This window comes from Tupaia chinensis, unplaced genomic scaffold (genome assembly GCF_000334495.1).
Source record: "Tupaia chinensis unplaced genomic scaffold, TupChi_1.0 Scaffold139491_1, whole genome shotgun sequence".
In the NCBI taxonomy this organism is placed as follows: domain Eukaryota; kingdom Metazoa; phylum Chordata; class Mammalia; order Scandentia; family Tupaiidae; genus Tupaia; species Tupaia belangeri.
The window spans coordinates 291542-306256 of record NW_006199376.1 but is presented as its reverse complement, the minus strand read 5'-3'; the positions used below and the strand labels follow the sequence as shown (position 1 = coordinate 306256).

General features: G+C 35.9%; 1 protein-coding gene across 1 annotated transcript; it reads right to left on the bottom strand.

Moving 5' to 3' along the window:
• Window positions 1–4438: 4438 nt before the first annotated feature.
• On the bottom strand, window positions 4439–5401 carry LOC102494168 (olfactory receptor 52N2). The gene has a single exon (XM_006161956.1). The coding sequence runs from the start codon at window positions 5399–5401 to the stop codon at window positions 4439–4441; it is 963 nt and encodes a 320-aa protein (XP_006162018.1).
• Between the last annotated feature and the right edge of the window lie 9314 nt (window positions 5402–14715).

Below are 14715 nucleotides of genomic sequence, written 5' to 3'. Positions count from 1 at the left end.
TCTTCTCTCTTGTCTTCTTCCCCTCCCCCAACAATTTCATAAGCTTTTCTCTCTTCCTGTCTTATGTTATTTTTTTATTATTCTTTCTTTTTTTTTTACATTCAACCTACTATTTTCTATGTAGACCAAATTTTCTTTCTAGTATTACTGTAGTTCAATTACTTCTAGACTGTCACTGGGAATGAGTTTCTTGAAATGCTTTTTCTTTGTATGCAATACTTTCATATCCTCTCGGGATTTGGGACACACAAGTACACCTGTCTGGTATGCTTTTCAAGCTACCGGGTCCAGGACTCCAACCGCTCAGTCAGCCATGTAGGATCCAGCTACTTTATCCACCATGCCACTGGCTGGTCTTATTGGGACATTTTCGTAGGCTCAATATAATAATTTTATTGCAGTTGCTGTTTCTTTTTTTTGTTGTTGTTTTCTAACCAGAGTTAAGTCTGTCTATTTTTGAGGGGAGGGGATTAAAATAAAAATGGAGAACAAAGAATCCTTGCTTTTGCTTTTGTTTTCTCCTTTGTCCCCTGTCATACATAGACAAGAAGGACAAAATAATATGTTCCTGTCACAACTGTTCAATGTCTCTCCTCTCCAATGGCAGCATTTTCACATTACCATGGTTGCTTATTCTCTGGCCCACAGGCAATGTACAATTCCCAGAAGTTCCTTAAATCAGGGTCTATGCTACAGATACTTCACCTATAGTAATTAGTGAAGATTTATGGACTAAATTTATTAGTATGCACTCTCATGTATTTATTTCCTTTCTTTTCATACTTACATCCTATTTTACTGTTCACTCCATTTGCAACTTCCTCAAATATGCCAAAGGTAAGGGATTAAAGGAGAGGCATAAGATGTCAGGATGTATTAGGTTGTTGGGAAGGTCATGACATGTTTTTTTGGTTTTTTTTTTTTGGAGAGGTTTTTGCTATAGGGTGCATGCGCTCGCCAGACAGACAGAGAGAGACAGAGAGACAGAAAGCGAGAAATCACACCCCAGAGGGGATGGTCACGCCACAATCCCTTCTCCTCCATTCTCCTCTCGGGATCTTGGGCACACATGCACCCGCGCCTGCCGTGAGTTTTAAGCCACCGGGTCCAGGACACGAACCACAGTCGACTACGTGGGAGTCCAGCGACATAGTCATTACGCTAACTGCTGGTCCCGGTCATGACATGTTTTTCTATGCAAAAATACATCAGGACTTTCCCAACAACCCAATACTTGAATATTTTTACTGCTACACAGAGAAAATGATTGTGTAGAGAAAGAAAATTTCTTCATAGACATTTTCAACTCTTTGAACATCTATCATGACATATGTTGGAGTTTCCTCAAGTTATCATGTAAATACTATCTGTGCTTTGGGGCTGGCAGTCATAAACATTTTAGTTTCCATTTAGATACTATGCAATGACTAAAGATTCTCAGCTTTATACTTTGTTCAACTTTTTCATGTAAACATAAACCACCTTGAAGGTATATGACTAAGTAGAGTTTCAGTATAGACTGTAAGTTCTCGCATCCTGCTTGTCTCTATGATTTCCTTTGTTATTTCTAAAATCTTGATTATTTTTAGCTTTACTCTAAAATTTCATATATTTATTTAACCCATTATTGTTATGTGTTTTAAAAGAATTTATTTTCATTGATTTTTATGATCAAATTCCCATCTGAGTAGAAACCGCCAACTACCAACCTAGCATGATCTAATAATACCTTAAGTTATACTAGAATTTTAGACATATTTTAAGGAACTATACATTTCACAGTGACAAACATTTCTAGCAGAAAAATATGTGCTCTTCTAATTACTTTCAATGATGTACTTAAACATTTATAAATATATATTCTATGACTACCAGCAACAGTATAAGGTTTGGATTAACAATGGAAGTCATAGAACTCAAAAAAAATTATTAGGGTAGATTATTTTGTGTCATAGGAGGATGTAGGGCATGAAAATCAACAAATACATTATTCTCAGACTTCTTGGGGCTACTGCGGTATTTTAAATACAGTTCCTTAGCTCTCCTGCATTTTTTGCTCCACACGGTATGACCTGGTTACAGGAGATGAAACCAACACTTATGAACAACTTGGTCATAATATAACAGAGCTGTCAACACCCATTTGGAGTCAAATTATAGAAGAGAATTTTTATCTATTTGTGTTGAGTTTTAAAAGAACATTGTTATTAAAAACACACTGGTGGGTGACCAACAGATGGCTCAATGGCTGCATCACTGGACTCTTACGTAGTTGACCAGTTTTAGTTCCAAACCCAGCAGCTTAAAACTCACGCTGGATGCATGTGCCTGCATACCCAAAATCTCAAGAAAAGTACGGAGGAGTAGTGATCACAGCATGGTCATCTCACCATCGAGGGTGATTTCTTGCTTTCTATCTCTCTGTCTTTCCAGCTAGTACATGTACCTTATAGCAAAAAATTCCTCTAAAAAGACAGAAAAAAATTGATGGGCCAGAAGATTAAGTGAAGGTTATGGCATCTGGATTCCACAGAGCTAATTCTACAGTTCAGTCCCATGAAATGCAGGCTGTGTGTGTGTGTGTGTGTGTGTGTGTGTGTGTGTGTGTGTATGCCCAAAATCCTAAAAGGAGAATAGAGCAAAAGGGATTGTGGCATTATCATTCCCTGGGGGTGATTTCTCACTTTACCTCTCTCTTTCTCTGTCTCTAGTGAGCACATGTACCACTTAGGAAACACACACACACACACACACACACACACACACACACACACATAGTCATTCACTTTCCTAGGTTACTTAATTTCACTTTTAAAAAGTATGTATATACAGAAAAATTTATGTGTATTTTGCTTCCTTGTTAATAGTGAGTAGTGTTAGTCTTTATCAGAGAATGATAGAAAGTTTTGGTGATATTATAGGTGTAAAAAGATTTGATTCTGGGGAACCAGCAGTTAGCGTAATGGCTATGTCACTGGACTCCCACGTAGTCGACCGCGGTTCGTGTCCCGGACCCGGTGGCTTAAAACTCACGCCGGGCACGTGTGCGTGCGTGCCCAAGATCCCGAGAGGAGAATGGAGAAGGGATTGCGGCGTGACCATCCCCCCTGGGGGGTGATTTCTCGCTTTCTGTCTCTATGTCTCTCTCTGTCTGTCTGGCGAGAGCGCACGCGCCCTACAGTGAAAATCTCTCTCAAAAAAAAAAAAAAAAAAAAAGATTTGATTCTGGACTCAAGACTAAAAGCAGCATATATTTGGGGAAAAAAATCATTTTCCACAGTACTGGTAAGTCCTTGTAAAGTAGTTCAGTGAGAACAATAATTGAGGTCTCCATCATACAGCTGATGCTTGACTAGAGCATAGAATAGGAAAGATGCAATGTAAAGACTTCAACTAAAGGCTAGCATATTAGTATATGATAGCACACACAGCACTTCAGATTCCAAACCATGGGAAAACTCTATTCCTGATAAATTACCCAGAGTTCTACCTGGTGAATGGTTCTCCTTTATTGCTTATCTCTTCACTTTTGCCATATCTCATTCTCCCTCTTTTATTTCCATTGTCACGTCTTACCCCACCTTCTACAGTAGTCTGTTGCACTCATTTTTTCTCACAGACATTCTTACACCTGTCAGGAGAGGGTAGCAATTGGTAAATACTATGAAATCGGCTAAACTCAGATGCTTAGAGGCTCCTCTGTGAAATCCCCTCCATCTTCTACCACCATTTCCAATCATTTTTAAGACTTATTCTGTGTTTTATTAAAAAAAAAATCTCTGAATTATCCTTGAATAATTTTTGTTCCAAGTTTCTGCAAATTTATTTCTTCACTCATCTCCCTACATTTTGTGTAGATATTAAGATAAACAGATATCATTATTCTCTTTGGTAATCAAAAGGCAATATGACTTAGACAGATATGAGATCATTTATATAACCAAAACAAGCTTTGTGAAATTATGCAGTGAAAAGAGTAGTAAGAGAAAACAGAATCACTAAAGCAAATTTCGAAGGCCTTTTTTGCACAGACTCTAAGACATTGTTTAATACTTTTCTGTCAAGAATAGTTCTTTGTAAGATCAGGAAATGTATACCCCTTTTTTTTTCTGCTCTATATCCCATTTGAGATTTGTTCAACATGGAAAACATATTTAGAATCCATACAATGTAATTGCAACAAATGACTTTGAAATTACACTAATAAAAAATTCTCTTTAAAAGAAAAGTCCTTAAATTCTGGAGTCCTGTTTCTTATTCATATAGTTAATTCCATCATTGATGTGTTCTACAAAACGTAATTCAGTTAACAGTGTGGCAGATAGTCAATGAATATAGGTTATTGCAATGAGACCAATATTTTTTTTTCATTTGAGCATTTGAGTCTCCTCTAACGTACTCTTTGCCTTTCTTTGTTTTTAGATATTAATTACCAACTCTATTTTATACCTAACATATCTTTTTCCTTAAAAAGTAGCTTAATCACTCCTTCCCGAATCTGTTTGGTCTTGACTCCATAAACAATAGGATTCAGAGTGGGAGGAAACATCAAATAAAGATTGGCAATGATGATATGGACATGGTGGGGGATATTTTTTCCCCCAAAACGATGAGTAAAGATGGAGAATAATGCGGGAACATACGTGATGATAATAGCACATATGTGGGAGGTACAAGTGCTGAAAGCCTTGTGGCGAGCATCTGCAGATGACAGACTTACAACTGCCCGTAAGATCATAGTATAAGACACAGAGATACAAAACATATCAAAACCCCCAATCAGAAGAGCTGCCAGAAGCCCATAGATGGCATTGATCTTGAAATTGCCACAGGATACCTTGGCCACAGACATGTGGTCACAGTAGGTGTGAGGGATGAAGTTTCCGTGACAGTAGGGCAGGCGCTTGGTGAGGAAAGTGAATGGGGTGATGAGCATCACACTCCTTAAGAACGTGGCAAGACTCGCCTTGGCAATCACAGGGTTGGTGAGGATGGTGGCATAGCGTAAGGGGTAGCAGATGGCCACATAGCGGTCAAGGGCCATGAGCATGAGCACCCCAGATTCCATGGCAGTCAATGTATGGATAAAAAACATCTGGAACAGGCAAGCATTAAAGTGAATCTCCTTGAGGTTGAACCAGAATATGCACAGCATATTGGGTACCGTGGTGGTGCACAAGGTGACATCGGTGAAGGAGAGCAAGGCTAGGAAGTAGTACATGGGCCGGTGCAGAGAATCCTCATGGCTGATGAGGTAGATGAGCCCACAGTTCCCCACAACAGCAATGAGGTACATGAAGCAGAAGGGCAGGGAAATCCAGATGTGTGCAGCTTCCAGCCCGGGAACACCAGTCAGAACAAAGAATTCTGGGGTCAGGCTGGAGCTGTTGGCCCCAGACATGATGACTGACTGCAGGAGGGCATTTTACACTCTTTAACAGTGTTTTTCTGCATGAGAGAAATAGAGACCAGATAAGAAATGACTTAAACAATATGACTTACAGTTGCCACAAATATTCACCTTATTTTGATAACCAGGACTTTTTTTTCCATCTCTATGAAGAGAGACTTTGAACTATAGTGTCTAAAAGTCATTCAACAGTATAGCCTGACATTATTCAATGCCCCTTTGGAAACTTTGAGTAGCTATTCTTATTTTCCACACCTCTTTCCAGCACATCTTTTACATGCCACCACATTCCAGTAACAAAGTTTGAGCTAAGCTGCAATTGTCCTCTTCCTTCTTAAAGCCATTTCTATCCTCTCCTCTCAGATTCTTCCCAGGCTAGTTATGACTGTGTCTTGTCACTATAATCACATGGGTGCATTCACTGGATTACTCTATATGACCAGCCCTTATCAGCAGTTTAACTTCCCCAAAATTTTCACTTTTGTTCTGTCTTGCTGATTACAAAGGTAAGATACTATAAAATTGTCAATAATGTCTCACATAATTTGCTCAAGAGAAACCACTTTCCATATTCAGTAAAATATGTGTAAATGAATGAATGAATACTTAAATTAGTAAGAATTTGAAAAGTACTCAGAATCTATCTGATGTCAGGGTCTTATTTCCCCATAGCATGAAATTTCAAAGGTAGTTTTTGACAAAAAACAAACAAACAAAAACATGAAAATATTAATATTCTAAATCATTAGATAGTTTAATGTATTTTAGTTACTATTTTATCAAAGTTTATAATTTAACTAGATACAGCATTCTTTCCATTTAGCTTCTCTACTGTTTTGCTTTTTTTAAAAAAAGGTTCTTACCCATATATAATATAGATGCTCTTTCATTTATGGTGGAATTATCATAAATTTAAAATATGATAAGTCAAAAATGCATTTAAGGGATCAAGAGGTGGCATAGGGGTTAAGGCACTGGACTCCCATATGGCTGAACATGGTTCAAGACCTTGAAAATTATACCAACCATGTGTGCATGAATGCCCAAAATCCAAGTAAGAGAATGGAGGAGAAGGAATTGTGAAATGGTCATCCCTTTGGGGAAGTGATTTTTTACTTTCCCTCTAACCGACTCTCTCCAGTGAGCACACATGCCCTATGACAAAAACCTTTTAAAGAGATGCATTTAATACACCTAATGTATTGAATATCAGAATTTAGTCTAAACTACTTTAAACAAGCTCAGGTCATTTATATCAGCTAAAAAATCAACAACCATAAACTTATTTTATAATAAAGTGTTGAATAGGTCATGTAATTTATTAAATACTATACTAGAAGTGAAATAATTGCTCGCTGCTGCTGCCCATCATTGTGAGAGAGTATAACACAGCATATCACTAACTCAAAAAAAGACCAAAATTCAAAAATAGACATATTGTATCTACTGAAAACCTATATATATATAGGTTTTGCACCATTGTAAAGTCCAAAAATCGTAAGTTAAATCATCCATCGGCGACCCTCTGTACTAGTTTCATACTCAGGAAACCCTTGGAGTGTAACAAGTACTGACAGTTTCTGTACTGCCTTAAATTAAATTCTCTCCCCTTTGTAATAACTAGACAGGTAGTCAGGACAGAAAAATAGTAACAAATCTTTACTTTGCTATTTTTGTTATGAGTAGTAGAAAAAAATCTAATGGTTTTTTGAAAAAATGTACAGATCCAGGGATGTTTGAGGAAAATTGAAGCTTACAAATAATTAAAATATTTCTTTTACTTGAAAAAAAAAAGAAAATGGTCATTAAGTTTTAAAGTATTCTATATGCAATCAAACCAAAGCCAAACACTCCTCACCATTCAGTAGAACCAAGTAGATACTGACAATGTGATGGTATGGATTGCATGGCTAGAGAGACATGGCATCGACTCCTAAGACCTAAACATTCCAGAAATCACTGCTACAACCATACCTAATGGTCATCAAGGACAGAACTCATAGAAGTCTCCAGGAGGTTAGAACTAGCAGTTTCAAAAGAACTAATAGTTTCAAAAGAACTAGGAGTTTCAGAGGTTTATAATCTCTGGTTTCTGACTTCTAGAACTCATATAAAAAATCCTTCCCAATAAGGAAGTTCACACAATACTCCAGAAATGTTGAAATATGGAGAAACCATCACTGAATAGTAATAGACTAGAGAAATTGAAATGCTAAAGTTTTCAGTGTCCTCTATTTTTATGATTATGCTGGGGGAAAAAAGAATAGAACCAAAGGGTTAAAGATACTCAGACCAAGGGGCTGGCAGGTGGCATGTTGGTTATGGGCGCTGGACACCCACATGGCCAGCCATGGTTCAAATCCCGAACCTGGCAGCTTGCTTTCTCACTTTCCCTCTCTCTCTCTCTCTATCACTCTGTCTCTCTGATCAAACTTAAATAAATAAATTAAAAAGTTAAAGGAAATAATTTTGGGGAAAAAGGTACTTAAAAAAAAAACCTCACTGCCCGCTAACTCGTAAGAAGTGAAAGGGAGAGAAATGTATTTTCTATTGCTCCCATTGCCTTTGTTAACTGTCCCCATATACAAGTTTTTTGTATTCTTAGACAGCAGTGTCCTTTAATTTTTTCCGAAATAGGTATTTTTGAAAATTACCCAAACTTACCTCAGTGACAAACACAGTCAAATCTCTATTCATGGCTCAGAATCTTTAGTTTTTTGAAATCTGGGCTGACATCTTCTTACATAAGACTTTTAGCTTCCCTGGAGAATCTCTAGCAATATGTCACAGGGTGACTGAGTCTCCACAATTAGGTATCTCAGTGGATTTTGTTTAAACGAGAATAAACTTTGAGCTTGGTGGTAATAGATCTATATTTAACAGCTCACTAGCAGCTTCCTAATAGGAAAAAAGTACATATTGTGGTGATGTGCATCATTACAAATTAGTTTTTCCATGTTACATAAAAAATACATCCTTAATGAAGAAAATCTAGAAACTACAAAAAAGCATAATTACAAATTTAAAAATCACTTACAATACCAACATAGACGAATAAATATTTTAAAAGTTTCTTTGTTTTTTTTTCATTTTATAAATATTATGAATAATATTCTGAATTTTTAAAAAAGAGATCAGCAGGTGGCATAATGGTTACATCTCTGGGCTCTCACATAGTAAACCATAGTTTGAGTCCTGGATCCAGCAGCTTAAATTCATGCAAGACAAGTGTGTGTGCGTGGCCAAAGTCCCGAGCGAATGGAGAAGGGATTGTTTCTCACTTTCTGTCTCTGTTTTTCCAGGGAATGCATGCACACTATAGAAAAAAACTCTCTATAAATATATATATATATATATATATATATATGTGTGTGTGTGTGTGTGTGTGTGTGTTTCTGATGCTATAAAACTATATACAGTTTCTTTAATATTATTTTATGAACTTTTCTCATGTCATTATGTATGCTTTGAAATCAGAATTTCAATAACTCAACCTTATCTCCATCCACTTGCTAAACCAAATTGAATTATACATTTCAATACTTTAAATATTTGCAGATAATTTTTTCTATCAATAATAATGTCTCTATGAATATCCCAATTCACTTCATTTGTATTACTGTTTTTTTTTCTCTCTACATAAATAGAAATAATATTGAAGTTTATGGGGTCAAAAATTATAGGTAAAGGCCAGCAGAGGGCATGAAGGTTAAGGCAACTGGATCCCACACAGCTGACTGTGTGGTTTGATTCCTGGACCCAGCAGCTTGAAAAATCAGACTGGGTGCTTGTGAGTGCTTGTACAAAATCCCCAAAGGAGAATGGAGGAGAAGGGATTGTGGCTTGGCCATCCCACTTGGGAAGTGATTTTTATCTTTCTTTGTCTCTGTCTCTCTATCGAAGGAGCACACATGCTGTATAGCAAAGAAATGAACAAGCAAAAAAATGGACAATTTTAGATATGTTGATAAAAATCATCTCAGTAAGTGACTTTTCCCTTATATACAAAGCAAGTTTACTGTCCCTGGTGAATACCATTATATGTTCTTTTTTTTCAGCTGGACTAGTAAGAGTACCATCGCACTGGTATTACTATTTTAAATAAAATTAAAATTAACTTCAGTAGGTGGAATTATGGACTTTTTTCCGAGTGTTTTTGGTCAATTGTTCTTCTCATATATTGATTATTCATCTACCCACTTGTTGATCTTCAATAGAGAAGTGTTTATCTATTGATTGCTAGGCACTTTCAAAACTAAAATATCAACTCATTTTCAGTTGTAGTTTGCAAACTTTTCTCCAAGGTAAATTTTAATTTAAATTTTACACTTTATGTTATGAGAAAGACTGTGCTTTTTTTAACCCCTTTTTTCCTTTTAGTGGAACAACAACAAGAAAAAAAACAACCAAGGTGGTATTTTATTGTAGGTTTTTAAAATTGATTTAATTATTTTTTATTTAATCACTGTGTATCATTACAGTATACCAAATGAATTTTCCCATCAGGAATACCAGTCAATGAATATCAGTCAAAGATATTACCATACATCAGCAGATAATTTTCCATTTTTATGTTCTGCAAATGTTTTGCTTCTTTCTTTTTCCTCTTGATTCCCTCCCTGCTTACTGATGTTGAGAATCTTCACATGTGGGAATTAGACCTTTATATACAGTCATTTCTCTGTGTCTATGGGGAAATGGTTACTGGACACCCTAGTCAGATACCAACATTTGAGAATGTTCAAGTTTCATATGCAAAATTATATAGCATTTGCATATACACTATGCACATCCTCTTTCATATTTATTTTAAATTTATTTACTTATCCTATAAGTGAGAGAGACAAACAGACAGACAGCATCCCTGAGAGGATGTTGACTCCCTGATTTCTCTTAGTTTCAGCCTACCTGGACCATGGGCACATTTGCGTTTGACATGCTCAGAGAGGCCTCAAGACGTGAGCTGGCAACCTTCTCACATGGGTCTGTCTCATAGAACTGAAGTGTAGTTCAAGCCCAATGTTTTTCTAATTCATTTTCTATCTGGATTATCTGTCCATCATTGAAAATGAGATGTGAATGGCCGTTACTATTATTGTATTATAGTCTTTCTCTCCCTTCAGATCTAGACTATTTGACCTATAATATTTGCTCTATATATTTAGGTTCTGTGATGTTAGGTTCATATATTTTATAATTGTTACATGTTCTTGATGACTTCTTTAACATTATATAATAATCTTAATACTTTTAGACTATAAGTCTATTTTATCTGACATAAATGTGGTCCATGCCCTCTTTTGTGTGTAGTATCTTTTTCCATCCCTTCATTCTCAATTTATGTGCATTCTTAAAATTGAAGTCATACTTTTGTAGGCAGAATATAAAAGGATCTTGAAGGAGAAGGGACTGTGACATGGCCACATTATTATCCAATTAGCCACTCTATATCTTCTGATTGGAGATTTGAATCTTTATACATTCAAGGTAATCATTGATATGTAAGGGGACTTACTGCTGACTTTTGTCGTTTTCTGCCTTCTTTTTTTTTTTTCTTTGTGATTAGATGGTAGGAAGTGGCTGGATCTGGGAAGAACAATGACACAATGACAATCTTTTCTTTTTTTTTTTTTTTTTTTTTGAGAGGTTTTTGCCATAGGGCGTGTACTCTTGCCAGAAAGACAGAGAGAGAGAGAGCGAGAAATAGAAAGCGAGAAATCATCTCCCAGGGGAATGGCTACACTGCAATCCCTTCTCCTCCATTCTCCTCTCAAGATCTTGGGCACACACACACATGCACCTGGCATGAGTTTAAGCCACCGGGTCTGGGACTCGAACCGCAGTCACCTACAGGGAAGTTCTTTGACATAGCCATTATGCTAACTGCTGGTCCCATAACCTTAATTTTTTTTAAGAGAGAGTTTTGCTATAGAACACATGTGCTTGCTGGAGAGACAGAAAGGGTCAGAGAGACAGAAAGTGAGAAATCATTCCTCCCCCCACTCCAGGGCGGATGGCCATACCACAATCTCTTCTCCTCCAATCTCCTCTGGGAATTTTGGGCTTGCACACACACACACACACACACACACCACACACACACACACACAGTGTGAGTTTCAAGTCTCCAGGTCCGGGACTCAAACCATTGTCAATCATGTGGGAGTCCAGTGATATAATTATTATGACATTTGCTGGTCCCCAATTGTAACCTTTAAAGATGAGCAAAGGCACAGTTTCCCATGACTTGTGCCTGTACTGCAAGGTCAGCAGAGGTAGAGAGAAACTGTGTATCCGCCCTCATGGGCCAGGGAAGATAAGAAGAGGCTAAGTTCAGAACTGCAAGACACAAGATGTTCCATAGCTTCAATTGATAACAGCAAAATACTAGCTTCTCATCCTATTGCCCACCTCTTTTTGGCCAATGAAAAAATAAACCTGAAAATGGCTCAATGTCATGGCAATCTCCATCAGAGGCACCCAGACTACCCAATCCCCACTTTACTTGTGTATCTGTGTGTCTTCTTACTAATCCACTGCTGTTTCCACTCAGATTTACATCTCACCATGCTTGGTCACAGAAACATGACTTTCTCTTGTGATATACTTTCATACTTATCTTTTTCTGTATAGTTTTTTGCTTTGTGATTACCCAAAGTTTTACATAAAAAATTCCACAAGTGGGGCCAGTAGATGTTGTAGTGATTACATCAGTAGATTCCTACATAGCAATTGCAGTTTGAGTCCCAGACCAGGTGGCTTGAAAATCACATTGGGCTCATGTGCGTGTGTGCCCAAGATCCTAGGAGGAGAATGGAGAGGGGATTGTGGCATAACCACCGCTCCTGAGAGGTGATTTCTCACTTTCCCTCTCATTGTCTCTCTCTCTCTCTGGCATGTGCCCTATGACAAAAATCTCTTAAAAAAAAAACACACCATATTTATAAAAGGCTATTTTAAGCTGGTAATAACTTCAATTACATAAAGAAATTCTTTACTTTTTTTCTTGTTGTTATAAGGCATGTGTGCTTGTTGGTGAGAGATAGCAAGAGAGAGGAAATCTTAATTTTTAGTTTCTTTTTTCATGAAACTCATTTTTGTGTGTGTAGTGGAGAAAATAACAAAATTAATTGGAGATAGCTACTCAGATGACTCAAATATATTTCATTTTATTTATCCAAAATTTTGTTTATGTTCTCTTTAATTTATTGCTGTTAGTAGTATCTTTTCCCCCACTATTCTCCACTCCACAGCATAATTCTATTAAAAATACTGTTTTAGAATATTTAATTTTAATATTCTAGGATTTTTTTCCAGTCTTATTATATTAGTACATTTTATTTCTCATTAAGGAGAATCATGACATAATGAGACCCTATTGAAGATGCTGCTTTCTCACTCTCTAAACTAATAAATAATTTTTTGAAGTAAAATTTTAATAAAACTATATTTAAAACATTATTATAATATCTGACAAAAGGTTTATCTTTAAAAATAGCAGTTTAGGAAAAATAATTCTTGATCTGATAGTGTTCTGCATGACTTACAGATAATTACTTGATAAACAAAATTTGTCAAATCCAAAAACTTAACTCCAAGATATAGCAACTTTGCTGGTATAAGCAAATAATTTACATTACATAAAGGGACTTTATAAAATTTGGTTGCTTTTAAAAAATGTTTGTTTACAAACATGAAAATTTTATCGTGTAAATACATGGTGTGATTCATATATTTCCCAATTATTTTACCACATGTAACATGATATTAAAGTAAATCCTTCATGTTAGCAGATAAGAGTAAAATATTCATCAGATGTAACTAATGTTTCTACATGCTTATTTATATTCATTTTCTGACATCTCCAACAGTATCTTGATGCTGTGACCTATTCCTGACTCAGTCAATTAGCAGTATTCACTACTCCAATTATTTCTTGGACTATGATCATAATTTTTCTCACTTTTCATTCAACCTTGCTATTTTCAAATACCACATTTATTTCTCTGTTTCCATTTCCCTTTTCTCTTTTCTTTACAGAAATCTAACTAAGGTACTTCTTTCTATTGTCCCTGGCTACTCTACTGGTTTTCTCTTTACATCAAAGTCAGGCAAAACAGTCAAACTCAGACATCCTTAATTGGCAAAGTATATAGATTTTCTTTATCTCCTATTCTCTGTTTCTAAATCATCTTTTTAACCAAGTATCACATAGTATTCACTATGTCTTTCAAAATTCTTGACATTAACTCCAAGCAGTACTTCCTATGTTGCCTTGAATTCAAGTAACCATAGTTACTCCAGTTTCATAGAGGTACACACTTACACATACATATGAGTCCAAATAATTACATAGAGAGCAGAACATAAAAGATAAATGAGCCTGCTATTTGCCTAAAAGTGGATGAATATAGGCTATTTAATTCTAAGCAAAGTAAGCCAGGCTATGAAAGACAAACACTGCATATCCCCATTCAATGTATTCTGAATGTTTGCACTCTGTGGTCAAAATTGAAAGATCTGAAGACATTCTAGTAGGGAGGACACATGTAAATACCAAAGACTGTATGGGAAAGCAGTGGATAGTAGAAAATGGGTGGGAGAGACTTAGTGGAAAAAAACTCTTATCAGATACATGACTGTAAAGTTCTTTGTTGAAAATGTTTATGGTAATATCCTTGATTTGAATTTTATGTACTGCACACATATCTTTGAAAGCATGTAGATATACAGTGATTGAATATAAACATCAAATTATATAATTTAAAAAAAGATAAAAGTAGGAAAAGTTTTTTCTTCTCTAAAGCAATCCTAGTTTCAAATAAAAATGGTATAGAGAGAATGACATGCAGGGTCCCTGGAATTCTGCACAGATATCATGGAGAAGCGTTTCATGCTTCCTTGAAATACATGGGGTGGTTTGGTTATGTGCTTTCCCCAATTTCCTGGAGTCTTTCTAGGATATCTGACATTATTTTTTTTCATCTAGCAGTGTCTAGAATAAACTGCATTCATCATCATAAATTTATTTGAAACTAGTTATTCCAACTATCCTAACTTGTTGTCCATTCCAAAGAACTAACTAAAATTAAATGGCATAAAATGTATAATTTTTTCATATTTATTTCAACTTTTTCTATCAAATTAGTGGTCTTCAATTAAATTTTTTGTGATTTGTTATGATTTTTATGGCTGTATATTCACAGATATCTTTTCCTGAACTCATGGTCTTTGAGTTTTACATTGATTCTCTGACTATAATTTTCTTTAGCTTTATGCTAAATTTAGAATTCTATGTCATAGGT

Bases quoted from the DNA above. Each gene is read 5' to 3' on its own strand.
- LOC102494168 (XM_006161956.1), bottom strand. From the start codon at position 5,401: ATGTCTGGGGCCAACAGCTCCAGCCTGACCCCAGAATTCTTTGTTCTG.